Here is a 23,806-nt window from a genome sequence, read left to right on the forward strand (position 1 = left end):
CAAAAGAAACGGTTCCCTTTGCAGCCACATGCCCAGCTTTTAAAACCGTTAGCTCTCTGGCACCCTCATGAGGTATTCTGCACACTGGACCGCACCAAAGGAAAACCTATTCTGATAACTAAGGGCCAAAATACAATCAATGCAATTTTCACTATGCCATATGCAGTATTTATGCAAATAAATGACAAGTCAATTAGACATTTTCAAAGTCTGAAAAACATGGTTTGGCCAATACGGTCAAAGCTGATCTTAAATCCAGTGACGGATTTGTCCATTCTCTGACAGGCCAAATTATTTTGTTCAAGCAGCCGCTGAAGTGAATGTGGTTCCTTGTTGATTTTTTGTGAACAGGATCCCTATAAAAACACCTTTTAAAATCTGTAATGCCTATTACCAAAGTTGGAAAAAGCAATGTTCTGTCGTGCTCACACAAGAAATTTGATAGCTTTGTGTACTGAGTTGACTAAAGAGGAAACTTTAATGAAGGAATGTATTAATCATGGAATGTGATTTGGACCAAAATAATATCAACCATACTAACAGGTATATTAAAACAGTTGACAAAAAGAATTAATGGATCATGTAACAAATGTAACAAAATAGAGTATACCAGAAAACCAACAAGTTTTAGGCCAAGTGTATTGACAAGCACAATGAGCGCTCAGCCAGGTTTCTTAATCAACCAAAAATGGTAACAAACAAAGCAACTGAAAACGATAGAATAATGAACTACCAGTCTAACCAGAAATTGTTTTTTTTTTTATTCACATTAAATTCAAAACAGTCAATGGGTCAACTAAATCCATGGCGCAGAATATTTGTTATAACGCAACTGTCAAAAGCAATGTATCCATGTTAGCAGACACTTCATTCACAGCAAACGCAGAACTTGTCAGCTAATAGAAAATGTACTTTAATTTCAGCTTTGCAACAAAACAAAAAATAGGCTCTGCTATGTATTTGTGAGTCATGTCTTTTATACCACATATAGACCATGAATTGCTTATCAAAAGAACCTCAATATTATTTACATTATTCTCAGATCTATTGTGTTCGACTTTAGTTATTTCTGCTTGTGTCAGGCAATTAACCAGACAGTTACAAATAAACATTCTTAAGCGCATGAGCAAGATCTGATATTGGATACATTCTGGCCCTACGTCTTCACAATGCTTAAACCCAAAAGATGCAAGTTGAAAACAAACGTGAGAGAGTAAAAAGTGAAATAAACACCTGTTTTTACATTTATAGATGAATGCTCCTAAAATGTACAATTAAGTGGTAATTCCTTATCTGGGAGAAAATGCAAACTCAAAAAATGACATTAACCCAACAAGACTTTAGTACATTCACATTGCATTGTACTGTCAACTCTTTAAGGTGGACTGTAGTCATGGGATTGGGTTTTTGTTCTGTAGGACTGTCAATATGACTCTTGTGAACCCGCATTTAAGGCATTAATGTATTACAATGTTTTATCAGAGTAAAAGATTCTAGAAGAGACAGAAAAAAAAATAAAAGGTTAAACTGTTCTTCCCCAACCATTTAAGCTCCAAGTAAGTTTTAGTTGATCATTTTAAAAGGAAAACATTCGGGATATGCTGTTCTTCAGTTGGCAAATCAAATATTATGGGGAAAAGGGAAAGACCAGTGAATTTAATTATGTATAATCATACTTTCCAGTCTCCGTACAAAATGTGCACTTCTCTCCAAGCAAATAAAACAACAATGTACTATGACTAACACATCAAAACATTGTTGTCCCAAAAGTGACAATATTTGTAAAACTGACAAGCAGGTGCTCGTTCAATTCAAATATTTTGTCCTCCACTGTGGTGCTCAACTCAAAGGGGCTTCACTGGTGCCATTCATGAAAGCATTTTCTATCAGGGTTGATGCAGAGGGCTACCTGGCACTCTTGGCACTTCCATTGAGAATCTATATTGACTCCATTCTTCTTGCACTGCAAGCACCTCTTCAGTACCTTTTTGACATAAGACTGCTTCCTGACAGGAATTGGCATTTCGACAAGGACTGGTACATGTGTAGTTTTCCTTCTCAATCGTGTATTTCTCCATTTCAATTCTTTCCGCAGGGTAATAGTCATTCCACAGAGTGTAGTTGTAAGCTCTTCGATGAAGGCATGTCGGGTCATGGGCGCAGTAGTGTCCTTCTTGCACAGCTCCACATGTATTCCATAACTGTTAGTCACCGCCATGTCCAGAAAGTGAAAGAATAAGAAGTTATACCCCCCCATTATACCCGGTTGGTCTGAAAAGTATTGATTCATCTGATCTGAAGAGTTTACACTTTTCTTGTGTTGATCGTAAGCCAGAACCGGTGCAGGGACTGGAATTGACTTAAGAGTCCAGCTGCCATCCTTGTTTTTTACTCGTCTGTCTACAGTGTCCCCTCCATATGCCTGATGAATGGTGGAAGCCGTCGACACTTCCCTGGTATCCTTCCACTTCACAAAGAGCAGGGAGCCCTTCCTCATCCACCGTAAAGATCCTCTAGGGGATTTCTTGGTCAGTGCATTTTCTTCTGATCTTGGGAACCCTCTTCTACCTTCCAGCATGGTACCACATGCTCCCATTTTCAGGACTAGTAAGTCCTGGAATAGTTTTGGACTGGAGAAGAAGTTGTCCAGGTAGAGATGGTAACCTGATCCGAGGAAGGCAGGCCTCACAAGAGACATCACTGCATCATAAGACATCCCAGAACCCGTGGGGAATGTGGTTTTGCCTTTGTAAACAATAAAGTCAACTGTATAAGAATTGTTGGCATCAGTTAACGCAAATAACTTAACCCTCTCCTTGGTTCCCGCAGCTAATGGCACAGTCCATTCGTGTATGTTCAGGTCTCTCTGTGGGTGGTAGAAGGTCTGGCAGGCCTGACGAATGTCATTCATTAATGGTTGGAGGCAGAAAAGCGCATCATATTCGGGTGTGCCCTTTTTCTGGTTATTTTTTAAATGATCCATAGGGTAACTGATGTGAAGATTACGTAATATGTACAGGTATCTTTTACAATCCATGCAAGATGTTAGATAGGACATTGAGAAGAGATGATTTTGTCTCCAGCAATCCACCATATCTCTAAGCTTCAGCTGACCAACGAAGAGGACCATTCCAATGAAATTATAAAACTCAATTAAATTAATGCTTTTCTTTTTTATGTTATATTTATGTTGCTTTTCATGTTCCAAGTCTGTATCTGTTTGCTGGTTTGTGTGATAGCAGAGGGTTTTGACGGTGTTCTCACTGAAAAAGAGTTTGAATAAGTCCAGAGGAGTGCTTTTTGATGAGAGGTCATCTAGTTGTACTCCCGGCTGCCTGGCTGGGGCAAATTTCAAATTATCAGGAGCCTCATCAGGGTCTTTCTCTGTTTTCCATGGCTGTTTTGACAGAGTTGCGGTGTCTATTGAAGATGGAGTTGCAAGCTTTGGGATTTTGGGCTGTGGTGACTCCTGTGAAGAGTCAAAGACTCTTTTAAGTGGGGACTCATTTTCTTCTGGATCTGGTGGTGACCCTTCATCCTCAGTTTCCTCACTACAAAAAAAGGGAAGAAATAACTGTCAAATACTCGTTTTGGCAAATCGGCAGGATCACTTCAGATTTAAATTTCAGACCATACAACTGCAAAAACATTTGAGATTTTTAAAGCTTAATACAACATTCTATCATTAGATATTTGATTTTTGTGTTAAAAACAGTCTCCAAAAGAAAACTTCAAAAATTCATTCAACTCAACCACCTGGGGAAGCTGTATACTTTCTTTACATCAATTTCCCAAACAAAATATTTGAGTAGTATGTTTAGTTCTCCAAATAAAAGGGTTCAAAAGCATTGGTCCCACACAAAATACAATAAATATCGCCTCCTCTGGACTAGAAAACAGTCAGCCTCTTCCTGTAAGTCTGATAAGTTTGGCGCACACATTTGACCACTCCTCCATGCAGCACATCAAGATTCTTGATAGTCTATCTATGGTTTGCGCTGGTCGATAGCCCTCTTCAATTCAGATCACATATACAGGTTTTCAGTTGGATTCAAATCCGAGCTGGCCATTGTAAAACATAGATTTTTTGGTTCAGTAATCATGTGATGATTTTGATGAATGTTTAGGGTCATTGTCATGTTGAAAGGTCCATCCACGGGTGATTGTGAAGTATGTATTGTTTAGTATAGTAAGCTAATATTCCAGTATTGGTACATACAACAGCTTCATTAAATTGCATCTCAGAATTAGATAATTTTGTCATTAAAATAACCCCAAGCTTGAATATTTAGCTACACACAAGTAGTATTAAACTTAAACGTTTTGAATATATTAGTATTTTTATGAAAAGTTTACTTCCACTACAAAGTACATTCATGTACAGTACTGTATGGCTTTGGCCATTGGCTTTTGAAATAGCTTACAACAGGGATGCCATATCCGCGGTTTTCAGGTGAATTCACACCATTTCTGTCTTTATATGCTATATCACAGTCAGACCTCCGCTATGGTCGCATCTGGGGCTTCACATGCGTATATACCGCATTTTGGCAACACTGCTTACAAGCCAGTAGTACTACCATTTTACTAACTGGAATAGTCATAAGAATTGAGCCCATGCTGGCAAGATTGTAGACGAACTTTAACTGCCAAAGCTAATCTTGCTTAAAGAAAAGAAACCTTTAACTATCAATATAGGTGACTGACTTTATGGTTGAAAAGAGAGAATCTTTGGAAACCCCTCTTTTACTGCACGAGGGCTTATGATCTAGATCAGCATTATTCAACCCTGCTCCTGGAAGTACCATGCCCTACATGTTTTAGATCTCTCCCTACTCTATCACACCTGTTTCAATTGAACAGCTCATTATCAAGTCCTTGATGAGCTACATTAAGATTTGATCATGCACGCACATTTCCGTTCGGTAAGAGAACACTCTGGAGACAAATCTTGTTATTGTTTAGTAGTGATTGGCAGTTAAAATCTTATTACTGACTCGGATCTTTTCGAGTCGTTCAGTAGTCAGTAATGGCCATAGACCATTCAAGATATTTTAGAGGCATTTCGTTTGAGTCAGTAATGCCCATAGCACTCGATTTAGTCTAAGATTTCAACTGTTTATCATTACTATTACCAATGAAATACTACATTAATTACTCTAGGTCTACCATGCGTCCAATTATCTGTAACAAAAATATATTTATAAAGCTAATTGCGTAATCTATTTTTCTTTGAGAATGTAACACTATAACAGCTGTTGGATGGAGCACTGAGCTGGAGGACAGCATAAGCTATTCTGTGGAAATGTATATGCCATGTACACCAATCGATTAGTTCCCCAATATAAATGATCCAAAATGAGGTTCAGATGTGCCGCAAGTTGTTTGCGGGGAGGAAAATTCTATCTCAATAGGCTAGAATCAGATGTCTCTCGCAAACCCACGACTGGTTTACAAGATAAGATTTCAGAGGAAAGTGGATAGCGAAGGGATTATCGTGTGACTTGTTCCCCGTAGTTTTGAAATCCGACCAAATTGGACATTTCCCAATACATTTTAAACGCCATAAGCGGCCAAAAACACATACAACATAGTAGATATTTATATAAACATTGCACTTTCTAATTACCGGATAAACTTGGACTAAGTGAAGTTTATCGAGGTGATGCCTGTCCTGGCCAGAGGTCACGTCTGCAGACACTATTGTAAAACGTGGGTTTGCATTAACCTGGCTAGCATGGGTACGGCGTGGTGTAGGACTAATTTACATGAATATTAGCAAAAACACTGATTCACGAAAATGCGGTTTTATCTTAAATAAGGTATTTGCCCGTTGGATCCCTATCATTTGATGAGCAGACGCCAAAATACACTTACATGTCCTCAAATGGATCCAACCCCTCCTGATAGTAGTCATCTGAAAACTGTTCAGAATCATTGCTGTCGCCAGTAATCACATCTGGGTCCGCCATTGTGTAAAAATGACAAATCAACTTAGAATTCGGCAAAATAGTAAAATGTATTCGGTAATCGTTGAAAAACTAACAATTGCACGCTAGTGGTGTTTGTCATCAATCAGCGTCATCTGCGTCTTGTGAGCAACATTAAAAACCCTTCCGGGTTACCAAAATTAGGACACCTTCAAATTAAGAGGCCAATGTGTTACTTCAAAACTGACAAAATTTATTTATTAAGAAAATGTACTTCTCAAAACATTGACAATTAATATTTGATCAAATTTAAGAGTAATTTCAATATAAAGTGGTTATTAAAACACATTCCAAGGGCAAAAATTCAGACAATTCCAATGACTGAATATGGAATACATATAGCCTCAAATCTCAAACTATTGAATATTCCACAGAGAAAGCATTGTAGGAAATTTCAGGAGAGCGTGTAGAGTTAGGCAGACCTGTGTAGTCATGGGCAATGGTGTGCTACTGTAGGGATATTTTCATAACATTTTATTTCACATTAACCTGATGAAGAGTAGACAGAACATCTCATGTAATCACCTGTATATTAATTGAGTGTTAATTGATAAAACATTTAACCAGGGCTCATATTATTTTCCCAAACAGTTTAATTGTTAAGAGAGAGTGATGAACTATTGTTCCCATGGTCAGTGCAATGAGTGGTTGTTGTTATCTCATATTGAGGACAGAAGGACCTGTAGCTTGTCCTTGACAGTCTTGGCAAAATCTTGGGAGGATGAGTGAACCCATAGATAAGGAAATCTTTCCATTTCAGAGAATATGCTGAGTCATGATGAGTAGTGGCTGGGGGAGCGAATCCCAGAGGGTTGTGAAAAACATTAATGGATGATTCGAGAATGATCCATCCAGAAATTAGCATAATGGGAGGACCTAATATCATTGTATAACCATGCTGTATAAAAATGTGTGTTTAATGTTTGGAAGTCGGTTGTTCTGCAGACCAACACGTCAATAAAGTCTACTTTTGGATTCGAAGGCTCCTGAGTCTTTGCATCTTTTTTGTCTGGAAATCTGAAGTGTTTTCCACGACATAATGTCTAGCAACACAATATTTTCCACACCCTCTTTAGGCCCCAATGCAAAACACTGTAATAGACTGTACATGCACATATTGTCCTATTCAGAAAAAACGATTCTATAACATTTACTACAATACGTTTACAATATACACTAAGCAACGTGGCATAATAAATTAATTCAATATTATTAATATCGCGTTTTACCGATATTTTGAAGGCAAAATCCGAAAAACGGAAGTCTTATTGTTGCTACGGAATCTCTAATGTTGCCAGCATGACGCTAACGTGTTTGTCCTGTTCGCGTTGAGTAGCGCATAATAATACTTTAAGGCAGGGGTTCTCAAGCTTTTGGAAGCTGGGCCCCCCTTCCCGGCGCCACCCCCACTACATCACCTGCATAGATAGATAGATAAATAGCCCCCTAGGCTATTATTTTTAGGCCCACACATTATTATTATTATCACCAGTAGCGGTAGGTAGGCCTATTATCATTACTAGGCTATTGTTATAATTGGCACTAGCACCAGACTTCTAATGTGAGCTTGCAGGCATTATTATTATTATTATGAGTAGTAGTAGGTCTATTATCATTACTAGGCTATTGCTATATAATTATGAGGTTACATGCTTTATTGTTGGTATTATTATTATTATCATCATCATCATCATCATCAATAGGCCTATTATAATTACTATGCTATTGCTATAATTGGGAATTGGCACCAGACCTCTGATATGAATGTATGCTCTATTGTTATTATTACTAGGCCTAATAGTAGACATATCATCTGCATTTTTTACAGAAGCTTGCAGGTAGGCGATGTTAATGTGAGACCTGAGCCTGCTTTGCCTGGCAAAGGTCCTCAATTCTTGGCGCAATGTCTGATAAACATAGCCTCAAATCATCCTCGATTTGTGCCCGATTGCGGTATTTCGTTTTGAATGCAGTCATTTTTGAGAATCCTGCCTCACACAAATATGTCGACGCGAAAGGGAGGAGAATCTTCAAGGCGACGTCACAGAGTTGAGGGTATTCCTGCATCAATGCTGCCCAGAATGACGAAAGAGGACAGGAGGTAAAGAGTTCCTTCAGCCTAAAGTCACACTTAAGCTCAATAAGCTGCAGCTCGTTTGCTGTGCACACAAATGGATCTCGAACCCACGCAAAAGAGCGATAATCACTGCTGCGCTAGGCTACTGAGAGACTAAGAGCCTGTGAATGCTTTTGAACGGGGGAGGGGCTCCCGGCAGCAGCCGCTGCTCGTTGAGCACAATAACTGCTGAGTGATACGTGCTTTCGAGTTTCCAAACACCACAAAACATTTTTCGCCATCTTATTCATTCACTAAATTCACTTCTGACAACGTTTTAGGAATTGAGAATTTGCTTCAAAGTTTTCGGAGTTAAGAAGCTCCATGAAGTGATGCGACAGCCAGCCCCGGCCGCTAGCTCGTCGGTCGGACAGTCCTGCGTAGAGACCTCATTGTAAGCTGGAGGTCTCGCAGACCGCTTTCGTTAATAAGAGGCTTTAATTTCGCCGTTGACGGTTTGTTTGTTTATATCAGAACACATGTCCATTATAAGATCAACGGGAACCAGTGGTTAACTGGTCTTTTCGGAGTTAAACTCCAAAAGAGTGCCCTGCGGGCTTGACAACCTCGCTGACCGGGCTCTCTCTCTCTCTCTCACACACACACTCACACACCCCCCGGATGTGCTTCCTACAAATCTCCATCAACTGCAAGATGCTATCCTATCAATATGGGCCAACATTTCTAAAGAATGCTTTCAGCACCTTGTTGAATCAATACCACGTAGAATTAAGGCAGTTCTGAAGGTGAAAGGGGGTCAAACACAGTATTAGTATGGTGTTCTTAATAATCCTTTAGGTGAGTGTACTAGATTTGTCTCTAGTCGCTTTTGATACAAAAGTCGCCAGGAGGATGATTTGTGTGTTATAATAGTCCAACCACTTGCATTTCAACATGGGGGGAATTTTCGAGATTTTTTCCCCCCCTCCCATCCAGTAGCCTACTCGTGCCCCCCTGGGAAAGTGTCCGCGCCCTCCCAGGGGGGCGGGCCCCACCGGTTGAGAACCAATGCTTTAAGGCATTGGCTCCCAGCCTTTTTCAGTTACAGTACCCCCCAAAAGATTTTAAGTAAATTTCATGTTAATTCCACTAGTAAGCCTATGGAGTCATGAGTGTTTTCAAGTACCCACAGGGATCCTAGTACCCCTGGTTGGGAACGACTGCTTTAAAGGGTGCCTCTATAATATTTTTACTGTACTACTAGCATAAATGTACACAGAAATGATAAATCACATCTAAAGTGAATATTTTAAATTGAGGTTTCAAATACCCTTTCCTACAAAATTATTCACAGTGCCTGAGACGTTGTTCTGATGCGTAGTCTCCTCTTACTCACCTCAGACCCCCACCATCAACTACCAAGGACAACTGTAGGTAATGCTATAATCATTATTCATTTTCCCAATATAAATATAAAGTAGTTATAGTTATTGTTTAAATCTAGTCTTGCAAAATACTGGCGTTAGCGTAGTGACGCCGGGCTGCAAACGTTAAGAGACATGATTGTAAACAGTGCCCATTAAATATAAAAATTTTTTTTATCCATAATATAAATGGCAATAACGCAGATGTGTCAGGTATTTTATTTTTATGTCTAGCAAAATGTCCTTGTACAATTGTTTTTATTTTACAGAAACTTAAGTGTAAAACCTTTAAAATATTTTCATCTACACCCCACCCCCAAAGGTTGAAAGAGCAATATTTTACCACCTTCTGACCCTCTTAAACCCACATTCCCTCAACACAAATACTGCAGATGTATTCATTGTCAATTAGTGTTAATAAGTAAATACAGAACCTCTTAATGGCTTCTTTGAAATTCTAAAGGAGTTTTACAATTAGATTAGTTAATTAAAGCTAACGGCTACCACATTCAAAACACTGCTAGCCCACTCCAGTCATACAACCATATCACAGCTGTGGCTCTTAATATTAACTAGAGCCAGCCCAAGCTACACAGCTGATAAGCAGGTTTGCATGAAGTCATAGATTCAACTATGCCATTCATAAAAGCAGTTTCTCTCCTTGTTCTCCACACAGAGTGGTACCTGGCACTCGTTGCACCACCATTGACTGGATCTTATATTGATATTCCCACCTTCCGTGCACTGTTGGCAAGGCTTTCTTTGATTTACTTCTGATCCATCCGTCTTCACAACTGCAACAGTGATCGGGGTGTGTCTACTTTTCCTCGTCTTGGATGGAGCCTCTTCGGACAGTGGCACCCCACAGAGCTGGGCCGTCAAAGTCTCAATATATGCCTGGTGAGTCATTGGTTCATTCCCACTCTCCTTGCGCAGTTCCCTGTGAATCAGGAAGCTATTTGTGGTGGCAATGTCCACAAAATGGTAAAATAAGCGTTGGTACCACCTCATCATTTTCTGTTGGACTGAAAAGTACTGAATGAGTTGATCAGAAACGCGACTACTCCCCCTGCGTTTATTGTATGCCATAACAGGCGTAGGCAATGGAACTGATTTACGAGTCCAGCTGCCATCCTTGTTTTTCACTCCCTTTTGTATGGTCTCCCCCTCATATGCCTGATGAATGGTGGAAGCCGTCGACACTTCCCTGGTATCCTTCCACTTCACAAAGAGCAGGGAGCCCTCCCTCATCCAGCGTAAAGATCCTCTAGGGGATTTCTTGGTCAGTGCATTTTCTTCTGATCTTGGGAACCCTCTTCTGCCTTCCAGCATGGTACCACATGCTCCCATTTTCAGGACTAGTAAGTCCTTGAATAGTTTTGGACTGGAGAAGAAGTTGTCCAGGTAGAGATGGTATCCTGATCCAAGGAAAGAGGGTCTCATGAGTGACATCACTGCATCATAAGCCATCCCGTAACCATTTGGGAATGTGGCTTTGTCACTGAAAATAACACAGTCCACAGTATAGCCATTGCTGGAGTCAGTCAAGACAAACATCTTGAAATCCCTGTTAATGGACTTTGTCTGGCTATCTGCTAATAACCCTTTTTTGGCATTTAATGGAACAAGCCTTTCGTGTATAGACAGGTTTTTCCGTGGGTGGTAATTGGACCGGCAGGCATGACAGATTTCATTCATTAAAGGTTTTATTCGAAACAACCTGTCACAGTCAAAGCTTTTCTTCGTCCTGTAATTGACAGCAGCCTCCCCTGGATCACTCAAGTGAATGTTCCGTGCGATGACTCGGTACCTGTCCCTTGACATCAACGCATTTGGAGAAAGCACTGAGAAAATGCTCAGATTCCTCCAGTAATCAATTAGCTTGTTCAGCTTCAACTGACCAATGAAGAGAACCAGGCCAATAAATTTGTAAAACTCAACAATGGTAACATCTTCCCATTTATATTTTTTCCCATTCTTAATGTTAATAGCAGCCTGTTTGTTAGTATTGTCACAAATGGTTTCAACAGTGGTTTTGCTGAAAAAAAGTTTGAAAAGGTCCAGGGGAGTGCTTTCGCATGATGGGTCTTCTAGTTGTACTCCCGGCTGCCTGGCTGGGGCAAATTTCAAATTAGCAGGAGCCTCATCAGGGTCTTTCTCTGTTTTCCATGGCTGTTTTGACAGGGTTTTTCTTTCTGTTGAAGATGGGATAGCAAGCTTTGGGATTTTGAGCTGTGGTGACTCCATTGAAGAGGAGTCCAATGCTCTTTTATGTGGGTAATGATTTTCATCTGAAGATGTGGGGATTGAACACTCTTGGTGTACAGATATGACATTTGGAAGGTGTGGTTCTTGTTCACATTCACTAGAAGATAAAGAGACATAATGCAATTAATACAAGAACACTCAACAGATAAGATTCCCAGTCAATTCATAGTACCTGCTTTAGTTCCTTGGGGCTTACAAAAAAGGTCGTAAAAACTTAAGATGGTGAAACTGGGTCACAGTAACTTACAGTACTGTAGTTAAATGTACATTACAGCCGGGGACAAAGCTACCTAAGGATTTGTGATCTGCTCCATTGAACTTTACAATACTTTTTAGGCATTTCATATTATTTCTACATGTGGTTAGCACAGCATTATGCAGTTTACTAGTCTGATTTTGAATAATATTTGTGGTTGGTAGTTCATTGTTTGCCATAAACTTTCAAGTGTTAATTTTAAATATTCGTGCACCTATCACGCAGAAGGCGGGTAAAACAAAGACTAGCAATACCTCCATGTTGTTACATGTACATTTTCTCCACGTGGTTCCACAGAAAAAACGTTAGTAATTAAACAATATAGACGCCTTACCTAGCCTGCTTTTGTAATAATATCCCAGCAGCCACTGTGGTCTAAATAAAACACCAGTAAGTTACTGTGATTAGCTTACATGTCCTCATATGGATCCAGACCCTCCTGGTAGTAGTCGTCTGGGTAATTCACCGATGCATACGAGCCGTCGTCGCTCAACTCGCTGTCACTTATATCACGTTCCATTGAGTAAATATGTATTCCGGTATCGAAATGACAAATTCTTCTCACTCTGCAAATGAATTGTTTCTTTTAGTCTACATGTTTCTCTTCCCACTATTTTGGTTACCGAAAGTTTTCGATCAGCGTCTTGTGAGCAACATTAAAAAGACACTTCCGGGTCACGAAAATAAAGAAAATATCAAAATAAAGGATGCCAACGAATTACTTCAAAACTGATATACACTCTATTTATTAATTGTTTAAGAAAATGTACCTATTAAAACATTGACAACAAATAATATTGTATCATATGATTAAGATTAATTTATAGTTTATGCTCTATGATGCAATATGTATTCCGTGTACAGTATATAATAATGTGTTACAATGGAAGTCCTAAGTCTTAGTTCCGAAAACCGGAAGTCTTATTTTTGCTACGGATTCTCTAATGTTGCCAGCATGACGCTTTTAATTGCTGGTTCCAATCAAGCGTGCCGCACAAGCCCTGAAAAGTGAAGCCAAAACGTCTCGATCGCCCCCTGGTGAGTGGTCCCAGTATAGGTCATAAACCCCGCCCTCCACATGTTATTCAATGGGACGCGAGACCAACTAAACAATTAAATTACCCTTCAATTATCTTTTTTCCGAAGCTGGTTTCTGTCATTTACTGTAGTTTGTATCACGCTAATGTAAATTCAAGAGTTTGTTTTTAAAATAAGTTTGTTTTTAGTTAGTTATTTAATGCTCTAAAAACGGTGGTGTGACGTCGTGATTCACAGCTTTGATTGACAGCTATCTGAGCCAAGGAGCGACTGAAGCGCCATCCTCCTTCGGAGGACTGAGGAGATTGGAGCTTTACATTTAATCTCTAAATTTCTATAATTGATATAATTTCACACGGACATAATGGGTTGTTCTGCAGTACATTGTGCTAACCGATCTGGCATTTCCAATCGATCTTTGAATTTTTTTCGGTAAGTTAAATTTATAAGCTATTTAATTAGTAAATAAATGTAATGGGCTAGCTAACGTTAGCTAAAAGACAACAAGCCTCGTTAATAGCTAGCAGGTGATCGTTAGCTAGAAGTTACCAATTATTTTTGTATTAGGCCTATTCTAAATTAAGGTTAAACATGATGTAAGTTGAAGTTGAAGTCCCCCAGTAGAACAATAGAGTCCCCAGTCGGAGCACTTTCCAGCACCCCTCCCAGAGACTCCAAGAAGGTCGGGTACTCTGCACTGCCGTTCGGCCCGTAGGCACAAACAACAGTGAGAGACCTATCCCCGACCCGTAGGCGCAGGGAAACGACCCTCTCGTTCACCGGGGTAAACTCCAACACATGGCGGCAGAGCTGGGGAGCTATGAGCAAACCCACACCAGCCCGCCGCCTCTCACCATGGGCAACTCCAGAGTGGTGAAGAGTCCATCCTCTCTCAAGGAGTGTGGTTCCAGAGCCCAAGCCGTGTGTAGAGGTGATCCCGATTACCTCTAATCGGAACCTCTCAACCTCACGCACCAACTCAGGCTCCTTCAACGCCCACGTGGGCAACGACAGTGACACCTGGAGGGGCGTGATTGGGAGGAACGGCCCCCCGGATCTGAACCCGAGTGGTGTTCAATTATTGGACTTCTGTGCTAGTCACAGTTTGTCCATAACGAACACCATGTTCAAGCATAAGGGTGTCCATCAGTGCACGTGGCACCAGGACACCCTAGGCCGCAGGTCGATGATCGACTTTGTTGTCGTCTCATCTGACCTGCGGCCGTATGTCTTGGACACTCGGGTGAAGAGAGGGGCGGAGCTGTCAACTGATCACCACCTGGTGGTGAGTTGGATCCGATGGCGGGGGAGGAAGCTGGACAGACTCGGCAGGCCCAAGCGTACTGTAAGGGTCTGCTGGGAACGTCTGGCCGAGTCTCCTGTCAGAGAGATCTTTAACTCCCACCTCCGGCAGAGTTTCGACTGGATCCCGAGGGAGGTTGGAGATATTGAGTCCGAGTGGACCATGTTCTCCACCGCCATTGTCGAAGCGGCCGCTCGGAGCTGTGGCCGTAAGGTCTCCGGTGCCTGTCGAGGCGGCAATCCCCGAACCCGGTGGTGGACACCGGAAGTAAGGGATGCCGTCAAGCTGAAGAAGGAGTCCTATCAGGCCTGGTTGGCTTGTGGGACTCCTGAGGCAGCTGACGGGTACCGACAGGCCAAGCGGGCTGCAGCCCGGGTGGTTGTGGAGGCAAAAACTCGGGCCTGGGAGGAGTTCGGTGAGGCCATGGAGAAGGACTATCGGCTGGCCTCGAAGAGATTCTGGCAAACCATCCGGCGCCTCAGGAGAGGGAAACAGTGCCCTACCAACGCTGTTTACAGTAGAGGTGGGCAGCTGTTGACCTCAACTGAGGATGTCGTCGGGCGGTGGAAGGAGTACTTCGAGGATCTCCTCAATCCCGCTGACACGTCTTCCATTGAGGAAGCAGAGGATGAGGGCTCAGAGGTGGACTCGTCCATCACCCGGGCTGAAGTCACTGAGGTGGTCAAGAAACTCCTCGGTGGCAAGGCACCGGGGGTGGATGAGATCCGCCCTGAGTACCTCAAGTCTCTGGATGTTGTGGGGCTGTCTTGGTTGACACGCCTGTGCAACATCGCGTGGCGGTCGGGGACAGTGCCTCTGGGATGGCAGACCGGGGTGGTGGTCCCTCTTTTTAAGAAGGGGGACCGGAGGGTGTGTTCCAACTATAGGGGGATCACACTTCTCAGCCTCCCCGGGAAAGTCTATGCCAGGGTTCTGGAGAGGAGAATACGGTCGATAGTAGAACCTCGGATTCAGGAGGAACAGTGTGGTTTTCGTCCGGGCCGTGGAACACTGGACCAGCTCTATACCCTCTACGGGGTGTTGGAGGGTTCATGGGAGTTTGCCCAACCAATCCACATGTGTTTTGTGGATTTGGAGAAAGCATTCGACTGTGTCCCTCGCGGCATCTTGTGGAGGGTGCTTGGGGAATATGGGGTCCTGGGTCCTTTGCTAAGGGCTGTCAGGTCCCTGTACAACCGAAGCAGGAGCTTGGTCCGCATTGCCGGCAGTAAGTCAGACTTGTTCCCAGTGCATGTTGGACTCCGGCAGGGCTGCCCTTTGTCACCGGTTCTGTTCGTAATTTTTATGGACAGAATTTCTAGGCGCAGCCAGGGGCCGGAGGGTGTCAGGTTTGGGGACCACACAATTTCGTCTCTGCTCTTTGCAGATGATGTTGTCGTGTTGGCCCCTTCTAACCAGGACCTTCAGCATGCGCTGGGACGGTTTGCAGCCGAGTGTGAAGCGGTGGGGATGAAAATCAGTACCTCCAAATCTGAGGCCATGGTCCTCAGTCGGAAAAGGGTGGCTTGCCCACTTCAGGTTGGTGGAGAGTGCCTGCCTCAAGTGGAGGAGTTTAAGTATCTAGGGGTCTTGTTCACGAGTGAGGGAAGGATGGAACGGGAGATTGACAGACGGATCGGTGCAGCTTCTGCAGTAATGCAGTCGATGTATCGGTCTGTCGTGGTGAAGAAAGAGCTGAGCCGCAAGGCGAAGCTCTCGATTTACCAGTCAATCTACGTTCCTACTCTCACCTATGGTCATGAGCTTTGGGTCATGACCGAAAGGACAAGATCCCGGATACAGGCGGCCGAAATGAGCTTTCTCCGCAGGGTGGCCGGGCGATCCCTTAGAGATAGGGTGAGAAGCTCGGTCACCCGGGAGGAGCTCAGAGTAGAGCCGCTGCTCCTCCACATCGAGAGGGGTCAGCTGAGGTGGCTTGGGCATCTTTTTCGGATGCCTCCGGAACGCCTTCCTGGGAAGGTGTTCCGGTCCCGTCCCACCGGGAAGAGACCCCGGGGAAGACCTAGGACACGCTGGAGGGACTATGTCTCCCGGCTGGCCTGGGAACGCCTCGGTGTCCCCCCGGAAGAGCTAGAGGAAGTGTCTGGGGAGAGGGAAGTCTGGGCATCCCTGCTTAGACTGCTGCCCCCGCGACCCGGCCCCGGATAAAGCGGGAGAAGATGGATGGATGGATGATGTAAGTTAGGCTATAACATATCGTCTAGGTTTAACAAGCAAAGGTTGTACTGTACTTGGACTTGCGATTGATTACGGTATGCGCATTCTGCGAGGGAGAGTGAGGGCGGGTCACAGGGGTGGGGCCGTTGATTTCGCGGCTTTACGGCTTTACTTCCTGCTCGCTACTGCGCATAACTACTGCGCAGAACTGGTCCCAAGATCGCTATCTGCGCAGACGCAAGTCCAAGAAGTCAGCGCCGTATCGGGACACTGGCGGCTTAATTTTTCACCAATGGAAAAGAGCGAAAGGGCGTCGTCCATTTAATATACAGTCTATGGTTCCAATCCCTGGCAAAGAAAAAGGCAAAATACACAGTACTATTTGCCTACCTTCATTATAAACCAATCATTTGCAATATGGATGATCAGGTTTTCCAACTCCATATGAATTGATCAGTAAAGTATGACTCTTTAACTTGAGTCAAAATTAACAATTATACGTGTAAGTGTACTGTCAGGCTGTCATCTGATTGATAATAGTGATTAAATGTAATGGTCCGAAGGTTTGATTTAGTGACACACTAGAATATCAGAATACAACGTTGCTTAAGACAAGCAGTGCATATAAATTAACCGAAAACAAAATCAGTAAGTTTCCTACTTATTCAGGCTTGGCATTGGCTGCAATTTCAATGTCAAATAGCAGAGATTCGTTACACTTATGTATGGCCTGTTATTATCTTAATGTGAGGAAAAACTAATGGAAGATGGGAAACACTGACATCACTGAAAGTTGGTGAAAAAAATTTATCAATGAAGCACAGTCCAGGTGAAGGACACCGGTGATCTTCTAGCCCCCTTCCAGTCGAAAAGTGGCCTAAATAGTCTCAAAATCCCTGAATCTGGCAACAATGGACGTTGCATTACGCCGCTTTCAAAATTGCGTAGCATAACGTTTAGATAGTCTCAGTGGACCCCTAAGCTGGGCCAGAAGCTCTTGCATGAATTCCTTTGCAGGTCATGGGTTTGATATTGTTTACTTTGCACATATCCTTGTGAATGATGTAGCTGTTAGAAGTTATGTTAACAGAATGATAGAATTAACTTGAGCACCACTTCCCTATTTTGCAATGGGCTGATCATTGCAAAATCATTTGGTTTGATTAGTCAACACCCCCCATGTTTTTATTGTATTCTAGGGTGGTTTTTGTGGTTTTGATGATAATAAACTCAGATGACTATTTGCCTTCCTTATTCATGTGTTTCCCTTTAATTGTCTCCCCTCCATACGACTGATGAATGTGGAAGCATTCAACACCGCCTGGGCAGAGAATCTTCCATGGTAGATATCCTCTTGGCGCTTGGTCAATGCATTTTATTCTGATCTGGGAAGCCCTCTTCTGCCTTCCTGCATTTTACCGGCTGCTCTAATGTCCAGACCTAATACTTATGTGAATAGTTTAGGACTGGAGAAGTAGAGGTCAAGGTACACATGGTAAAAAGAGCCAAAGGCAGAGGGTCCTTCAAGAGACAATACTGTATAATAAGCTATGCAATAACTGGAGGGGAGTGTGTTCTTGCCTCCATACTTAACATAGTCTGTTGTATAGCCATCGCTGGACTAATACAAACATCTTGAAGCCATGTTTATTGGTCTTTGTCTAGATATATTTAACCAATCAAATTATTGCTTTTGTGGCCAGCGTGTATTCATCTATAGCCAGGCGTGTGTGAAACCTGGTCACACAGGAATGAGGAGAGTCTTTCATCAATGTTTTGAGCTAGAATAGCCTATCATACTCCGGTAACAGTCCATCTCATCTATATCCATATATATATACAACTCTGGAAACAATTAAGAGACCACTGCACCTTTTTCTTTCCACTAAGGGGCCTAAAGTGTGCCAAGAAAACATCCCCCACACCATTACACCACCACCACCAGCCTGCACAGTGGTAACAAGGCATGATGGATCCATGTTCTCATTCTGTTTATGCCAAAGTCTGACTCTACCATCTGAATGTCTCAACAGAAATCGAGACTCATCAGACCAGGCAACATTCTTCCAGTCTTCAAGTGTCCAATTTTGGTGACCTTGTGCAAATTGTAGCCTCTTTTTTCCTATTTGTAGTGGAGATGAGTGGTACCCAGTGGGGTCTTCTGCTGTTGTAGCCCATCCGCCTCAAGGTTGTGCGTGTTGTGGCTTCACAAATGCTTTGCTGCATACCTCGGTTGGTACGAGTGGTTATTTCAGTCAAAGTTGCTCTTCTATCAGCTTGAATCAGTCGGCCCATTCTCCTCTGACCTCTAGCATTTTCGCCCACAGGACTGCCGCATACTGGATGTTTTTCCCTTTTCACACCATTCTTTGTAAACCCTAGAAATGGTTGTGCGTGAAAATCCCAGTAACTGAGCAGATTGTGAAATACTCAGACAGGCCTGTCTGGCACCAACAACCATGCCACACTAAAAATTGCTTAAATCACCTTTCTTTCCCATTCTGACATTCAGTTTGGAGTTCAGGAGATTGTCTTGACCAGGACCACACCCTTAAATGCATTGAAGCAACTGCCATGTGATTGGTTGATTAGATAATTGCATTAATGAGAAATCGAACAGGTGTTCCTAATAATCCTTTAGGTGAGTGTATAAACTAATTGGTCAAAATTCTATTTTAAGAGTTTTACCAACGCAATATGTATCTGTTGACCTCTTACCCAACTTTACTACACCGGAACTCTTTTTGGACATAATTAACGGAACTACTCACCCCTGCCCTGAACACCCGAGGCTAAGTATCATTACAATGCCTTATCACTGTAATTGTTGTAGCAACAACATGGGGGAGAACGTTCGTCTTCAGTTAAAGATAGCAGAGTTAGAGGCTCGGCTTCTGACGCAAATGTCAGGCATGGATTATGCTAGTGTAGAAATAGAAAAAACTGCGTCAGTGCCACCAAGTAGAAAAGATTTTGTTAACCCCCCGGCACAACTCCTGCAGCCGGGCAATAACTTTCTCTCGGTGACTGGGAAAAAATGCAGTCGACCAGTTAAACCTGAATTGTTGCTAAATCCAACTGAGACTTTGAACAGGTTTTCCCCACTGGAGTCGGAGTCAAGGTCTTTGGGGGAATGATCGGCAGGCATGTTCTACCGGTGGCCTTGAAAAACTGAAAACTTTAGTCATTGGTGATTCCATTAGACTAAAGAATCAGCCGGCGATCGTACACTGTTTACCGGGGGACAGAGCCACCGACCTAGCCGCAAATCTGGAGTTGGTGCTAGCGAAGTCTAAAACTGGCACGTATAGAGAATACAGAGATATTGTTATTCACGTTGGCACCAAGACGTTAGGATGAAACAGTCAGAGGTTACGAAGCAGAACATAGCATCAGCATGTAAACTAGCTAGAAAGATGTGTCGGCATCGAGTAATTGTCTCTGGCCCCCTCCCAGCTAGGGGTGGTGACGAGCTCTACAGCAGACTTGCGCAACTCAATCGCTGGCTTAAAACGGAGTTCTGCCCGTCGCAGGAGGTAGAGTTTGTAGATAACTGGCTTTCTTTTTGGGACTCTCCCAGAAATAGAGCCAGGCCTGATCTGCTGAGGAGCGATGGACTCCAACCTAGCTGGAGTGGTGCTCTTCTTTTATCTAGGAACATTGACAGGACTGTCACTCCTATAGCCTTAACATGAGATCAGTTGCAGGTCAGGCCGCAGGCTGTTAGCCAGCCTGCTAGCATAGTGGAGTCTGTCGATAGCATAGCCAGAGTAGTTAGTACAGCTTTACCTATTGCCACTGTGACTCGTTCCAGGCTGAGAAAAGTTAAACAAGGTAGTGCTAACAAAAACAACCTTATTAAGATAAAGCCTTCCTCCACCTCGGTCACAAATAAAAATGATTCTATCACTTGGCATCTCAAAATGGGACTCCTAAATGTTAGATCCCTTGCTCCAAAGGCAGTTGCAGTAAATTAATTAATCTCTGATCATAAACTAGATGTTATTGGTTTATGTGAAACGTGGCTAAAGCCTAATTAATTAATTGCCTCCCTGACCGGGTGTCAATGGGGACACTTGAATTTTTTGATACCGTATCGCTCGACACATTTACAAAATTTGTAATGAGTTCTAAACCCACAAACTCTCAGCTAGACCCGATTCCAACAAAATTACTTAAGGAACTATTTCCTGTGCTAGGTCAGCCAATGCTGAACATAATACATTGCTCCCTTTCCTCCGGATGCGTACCAAACTAACAAAAAATTGCGGAAATTAAGCCTCTTCTAAAAAAATCTAATCTGGATCCCGACATATTAAACAATTATAGGCCAATATTGAACCTCCCGTTCCTCTCAAAAATCTTAGAAAAATGCCATACTTCTGACCTAGTCTAAAATCAAATAGACTCTGGATTTAGCCCAGATAAATGTATTTATTATTCCAATTGGACTCTTAATATCTCACCCGGCACAGCCAGAAGAAGACTGGTCACCCCTCTGAGCCTGGGTCCTCTCTAGGTTTCTTCCTAAAATTCGACCTTCTTAGGGAGTTTTTCCTAGCCACTGAAATTCAACACTACTGTTGTTTGCTCCTTGGGGTTTAAGGCCGGGTGTCTCTGTAAAACACTTTGTGACAACTGCTGTTGTAAAAAGGGCTATATAAATACATTTGATTGATGGAAATTTGATTGATATGATTGTTAAATAATTTATTTGCATTTTATTGCATGACAAGTATTTGATCACCTACCAACCAGTGAGAATTCTGGCTCTCACAGACCTGTTAGTTTTTATTTAAGAAGCCCTCCTGTTCTCCACTCATGACCTGTATTAATTGCACATGTTTGAACTTGTTAACTGTATAAAAGACACCTGTATAAAAGAACACCATCCCAACCGTGAAGCATGGAGGTGGAAACATCATTCTTTGGGAATGCTTTTCTGCAAAAGGGAAAGGACGACTGCACCGTATTGAGGGGAGGATGGTTGGGGCCATGTATCGTGAGATCTTTGCCAACAACATCCTTCCCTCAGCAAGAGCACTGAAGATGGGTCGTGGCTGGGTCTTCCAGCATGACAGCGACTCAACATACAGCCAGGGCAACTAAGGAGTGGCTCCGTAAGAAGCATCTCAATGTACTGGAGTGGCCTTGCCAGTCTCCAGACCTGAACCCAATAGAAAATCTTTGGAGGGAGCTGAAAGTCCATATTGCCCAGCAACAGCACCGAAACCTGAAGGATCTGGAGAAGGTCTGTATGGAGGAGTGGGCCAAAATCCCTGCAACAGTATGTGCAAACCTGGTCAAGAACTACAGGAAACGTATGATCTCTGTAATTGCAAATTTCTGTACCAAATATTACGTTCTGCTTTTCTGCTGTATCAAATACTTATGTCATGCAATAAAATGCTAATTAATTACTTAAAAATCATACAATGTGATTTTCTGGATTTTTGTTTTAGATTCCGTCACTCACAGTTGAAGAGTACCTATGATAAAAATGACAGACTTCTACATGCTTTGTAAGTGGGAAAACCTGCAAAATCGGCAGTGTATCAAATACTTGTTCTCCCCACTTAAAATATAAGCCTACAGATGTTTTTAGCTGGTTGTCTCTTTGTCCTCCCATAGATATCTAACCATAGTCTTAATTAAAAGTAGACAGCTGAGTGATCCAGGAGTTTTTTTGGGCTAACATTTTACAGGCTGAGGACTGTATCCATTGGGGTCTTTATTTTCAATGGCTGGGATGGCTCAGACATAGTTGTTCTGTTTGGTGAGCAAGCTTTCCTTGGGTTTGACAGCCTTAGTACTTTTGTGGTGGTTGACCCGAGGATTCTCTTATGTGAATTATATCTTAAATGTTGGGTTTACTTTAATATTCCATTTTGAAATAGGGCCCATAAATTAGTTATTCAATGTTAGTTCATACCTATTGTTAATGAAGAATGTCACCACACTAAACCCTCTGTTTTGCCCAATCAAATGGAAATCTTGAATAAAATGTTGTTTTGTACCAGTTGTATGCCGCTTTTGTCAGTTGTGCTCTACACAACGTAGGATTTTTTTTGCATTGAAGATATTTACATTTCCACGAGAGGGAGATGATTCCCCAAATAGTTTTACATGTGTGATTCTACGGCTTGTTTGGAGCCACATTTTTTCAATTCCTCTGAGAAAATTAACAATCAATATCTTCTAGTTAAGTGCACCAGCCATAGCCCCTGCTCAATGAGATACGTAGTCATTTCTAAGTATTCATTGTTTTTAAATAAAATGTTTTGTTTGTAGCATATGTCTGGCGTTTAGGCCACATATTTACCAATTGAATAATAGACTAGTTACAGCTAGCCAGCAGAAAAATACAAGTGGATGCAATTCCAGGTTTTTTGTTTCACTTGGCTGCCAGTTTCTCGTCTTTTGAGGACACATTATTTAAGGTGCCTCAAGCATGAGAAGACATTTCCTTTATTACATCAGCGGACTGCATCACCATCCTCTGGCAACCACTATGATGAAGATGTGACCTGACCCAATTATCTTTCTCATTTGAAAGGATTCTTGCTAAACCTGTTTTTCTGAACACCCTGCGTGTCAATCCTTAAAGTGGATGGGTACTGCTGCATTAGAAGACGCTGGGTTTCATTCCTGTCAGCTAGAACAGGAACATGCTACATTGGGGACGTACTGTAATCACCAAACTGAATATTCCGTGCACATGCACTATGTGAAGCTAAACATGCACTATGAATATTCACGTGCACTATGAATATTCACATGCACTATGTAAAGCAGTGTCTCCCAACCTTTTTCAGTTACTGTACCCCCAAAAATGTTTTGCACTGCTTTCCGTACCCCTGAAGTACCCCCTCACGTTAATTTCAGTAGTAAGTCTATGGTGTCATGAGTGTTTTCAAGTAGCCCCTGTGGAGAGGCCAAGTACCCCTGGGGTCCTAGTACCCCTGGTTGGGAACCACTGATGTAAAGCTCCACGTGCACTATGAATATTCACATGTGCTATGTAAAGCTGCGAAAAGATGTGATATTATTTAATTCTAACTTTTACATAAAGACATTTGGGGACAAAGAAATGTTTATGATCTTTCCTGATTTTATGTTGGTATTGTTAGTGGAGTATGCCATTTTAAAGATGTGTTCAATTCCCTTTTGGAGAATAATTTCACATTCATGAATATGAAATTTGGCCAAAGGTTTAATGAAATTGATTGCAGATTAATGACATTAATCAAATTGTTGTATCCAGAATTTAATTCCAAGCAATAAACATCCAAA

The 23,806-nt window shown here is 42.3% G+C and overlaps 1 protein-coding gene across 2 annotated transcripts; it reads right to left on the reverse strand.

The window, feature by feature from the left end:
- Positions 1 to 477: 477 nt before the first annotated feature.
- On the reverse strand, positions 478 to 12,662 carry LOC105009414 (piggyBac transposable element-derived protein 4). Of its 2 annotated transcripts, XM_010868839.5 has the most exons (3): positions 12,408 to 12,662; positions 10,647 to 11,835; positions 478 to 2,422 (listed from the first exon to the last, which is right to left on the reverse strand). In XM_010868839.5, the coding sequence occupies exons 1-3, from the start codon at positions 12,512 to 12,514 to the stop codon at positions 1,856 to 1,858; spliced, it is 1,863 nt and encodes a 620-aa protein (XP_010867141.2). In that variant the 5' UTR covers positions 12,515 to 12,662; the 3' UTR covers positions 478 to 1,855. The 2 variants fall into 2 exon arrangements, with proteins under 2 accessions (XP_010867141.2, XP_034150715.1); XM_034294824.1 differs by lacking the exons at positions 10,647 to 11,835; positions 12,408 to 12,662 and adding an exon at positions 5,878 to 6,097 and having other exon boundaries at positions 478 to 3,551.
- Positions 12,663 to 23,806: the final 11,144 nt, after the last annotated feature.

This window comes from Esox lucius, chromosome 10 (genome assembly GCF_011004845.1).
Source record: "Esox lucius isolate fEsoLuc1 chromosome 10, fEsoLuc1.pri, whole genome shotgun sequence".
Taxonomy (NCBI): domain Eukaryota; kingdom Metazoa; phylum Chordata; class Actinopteri; order Esociformes; family Esocidae; genus Esox; species Esox lucius.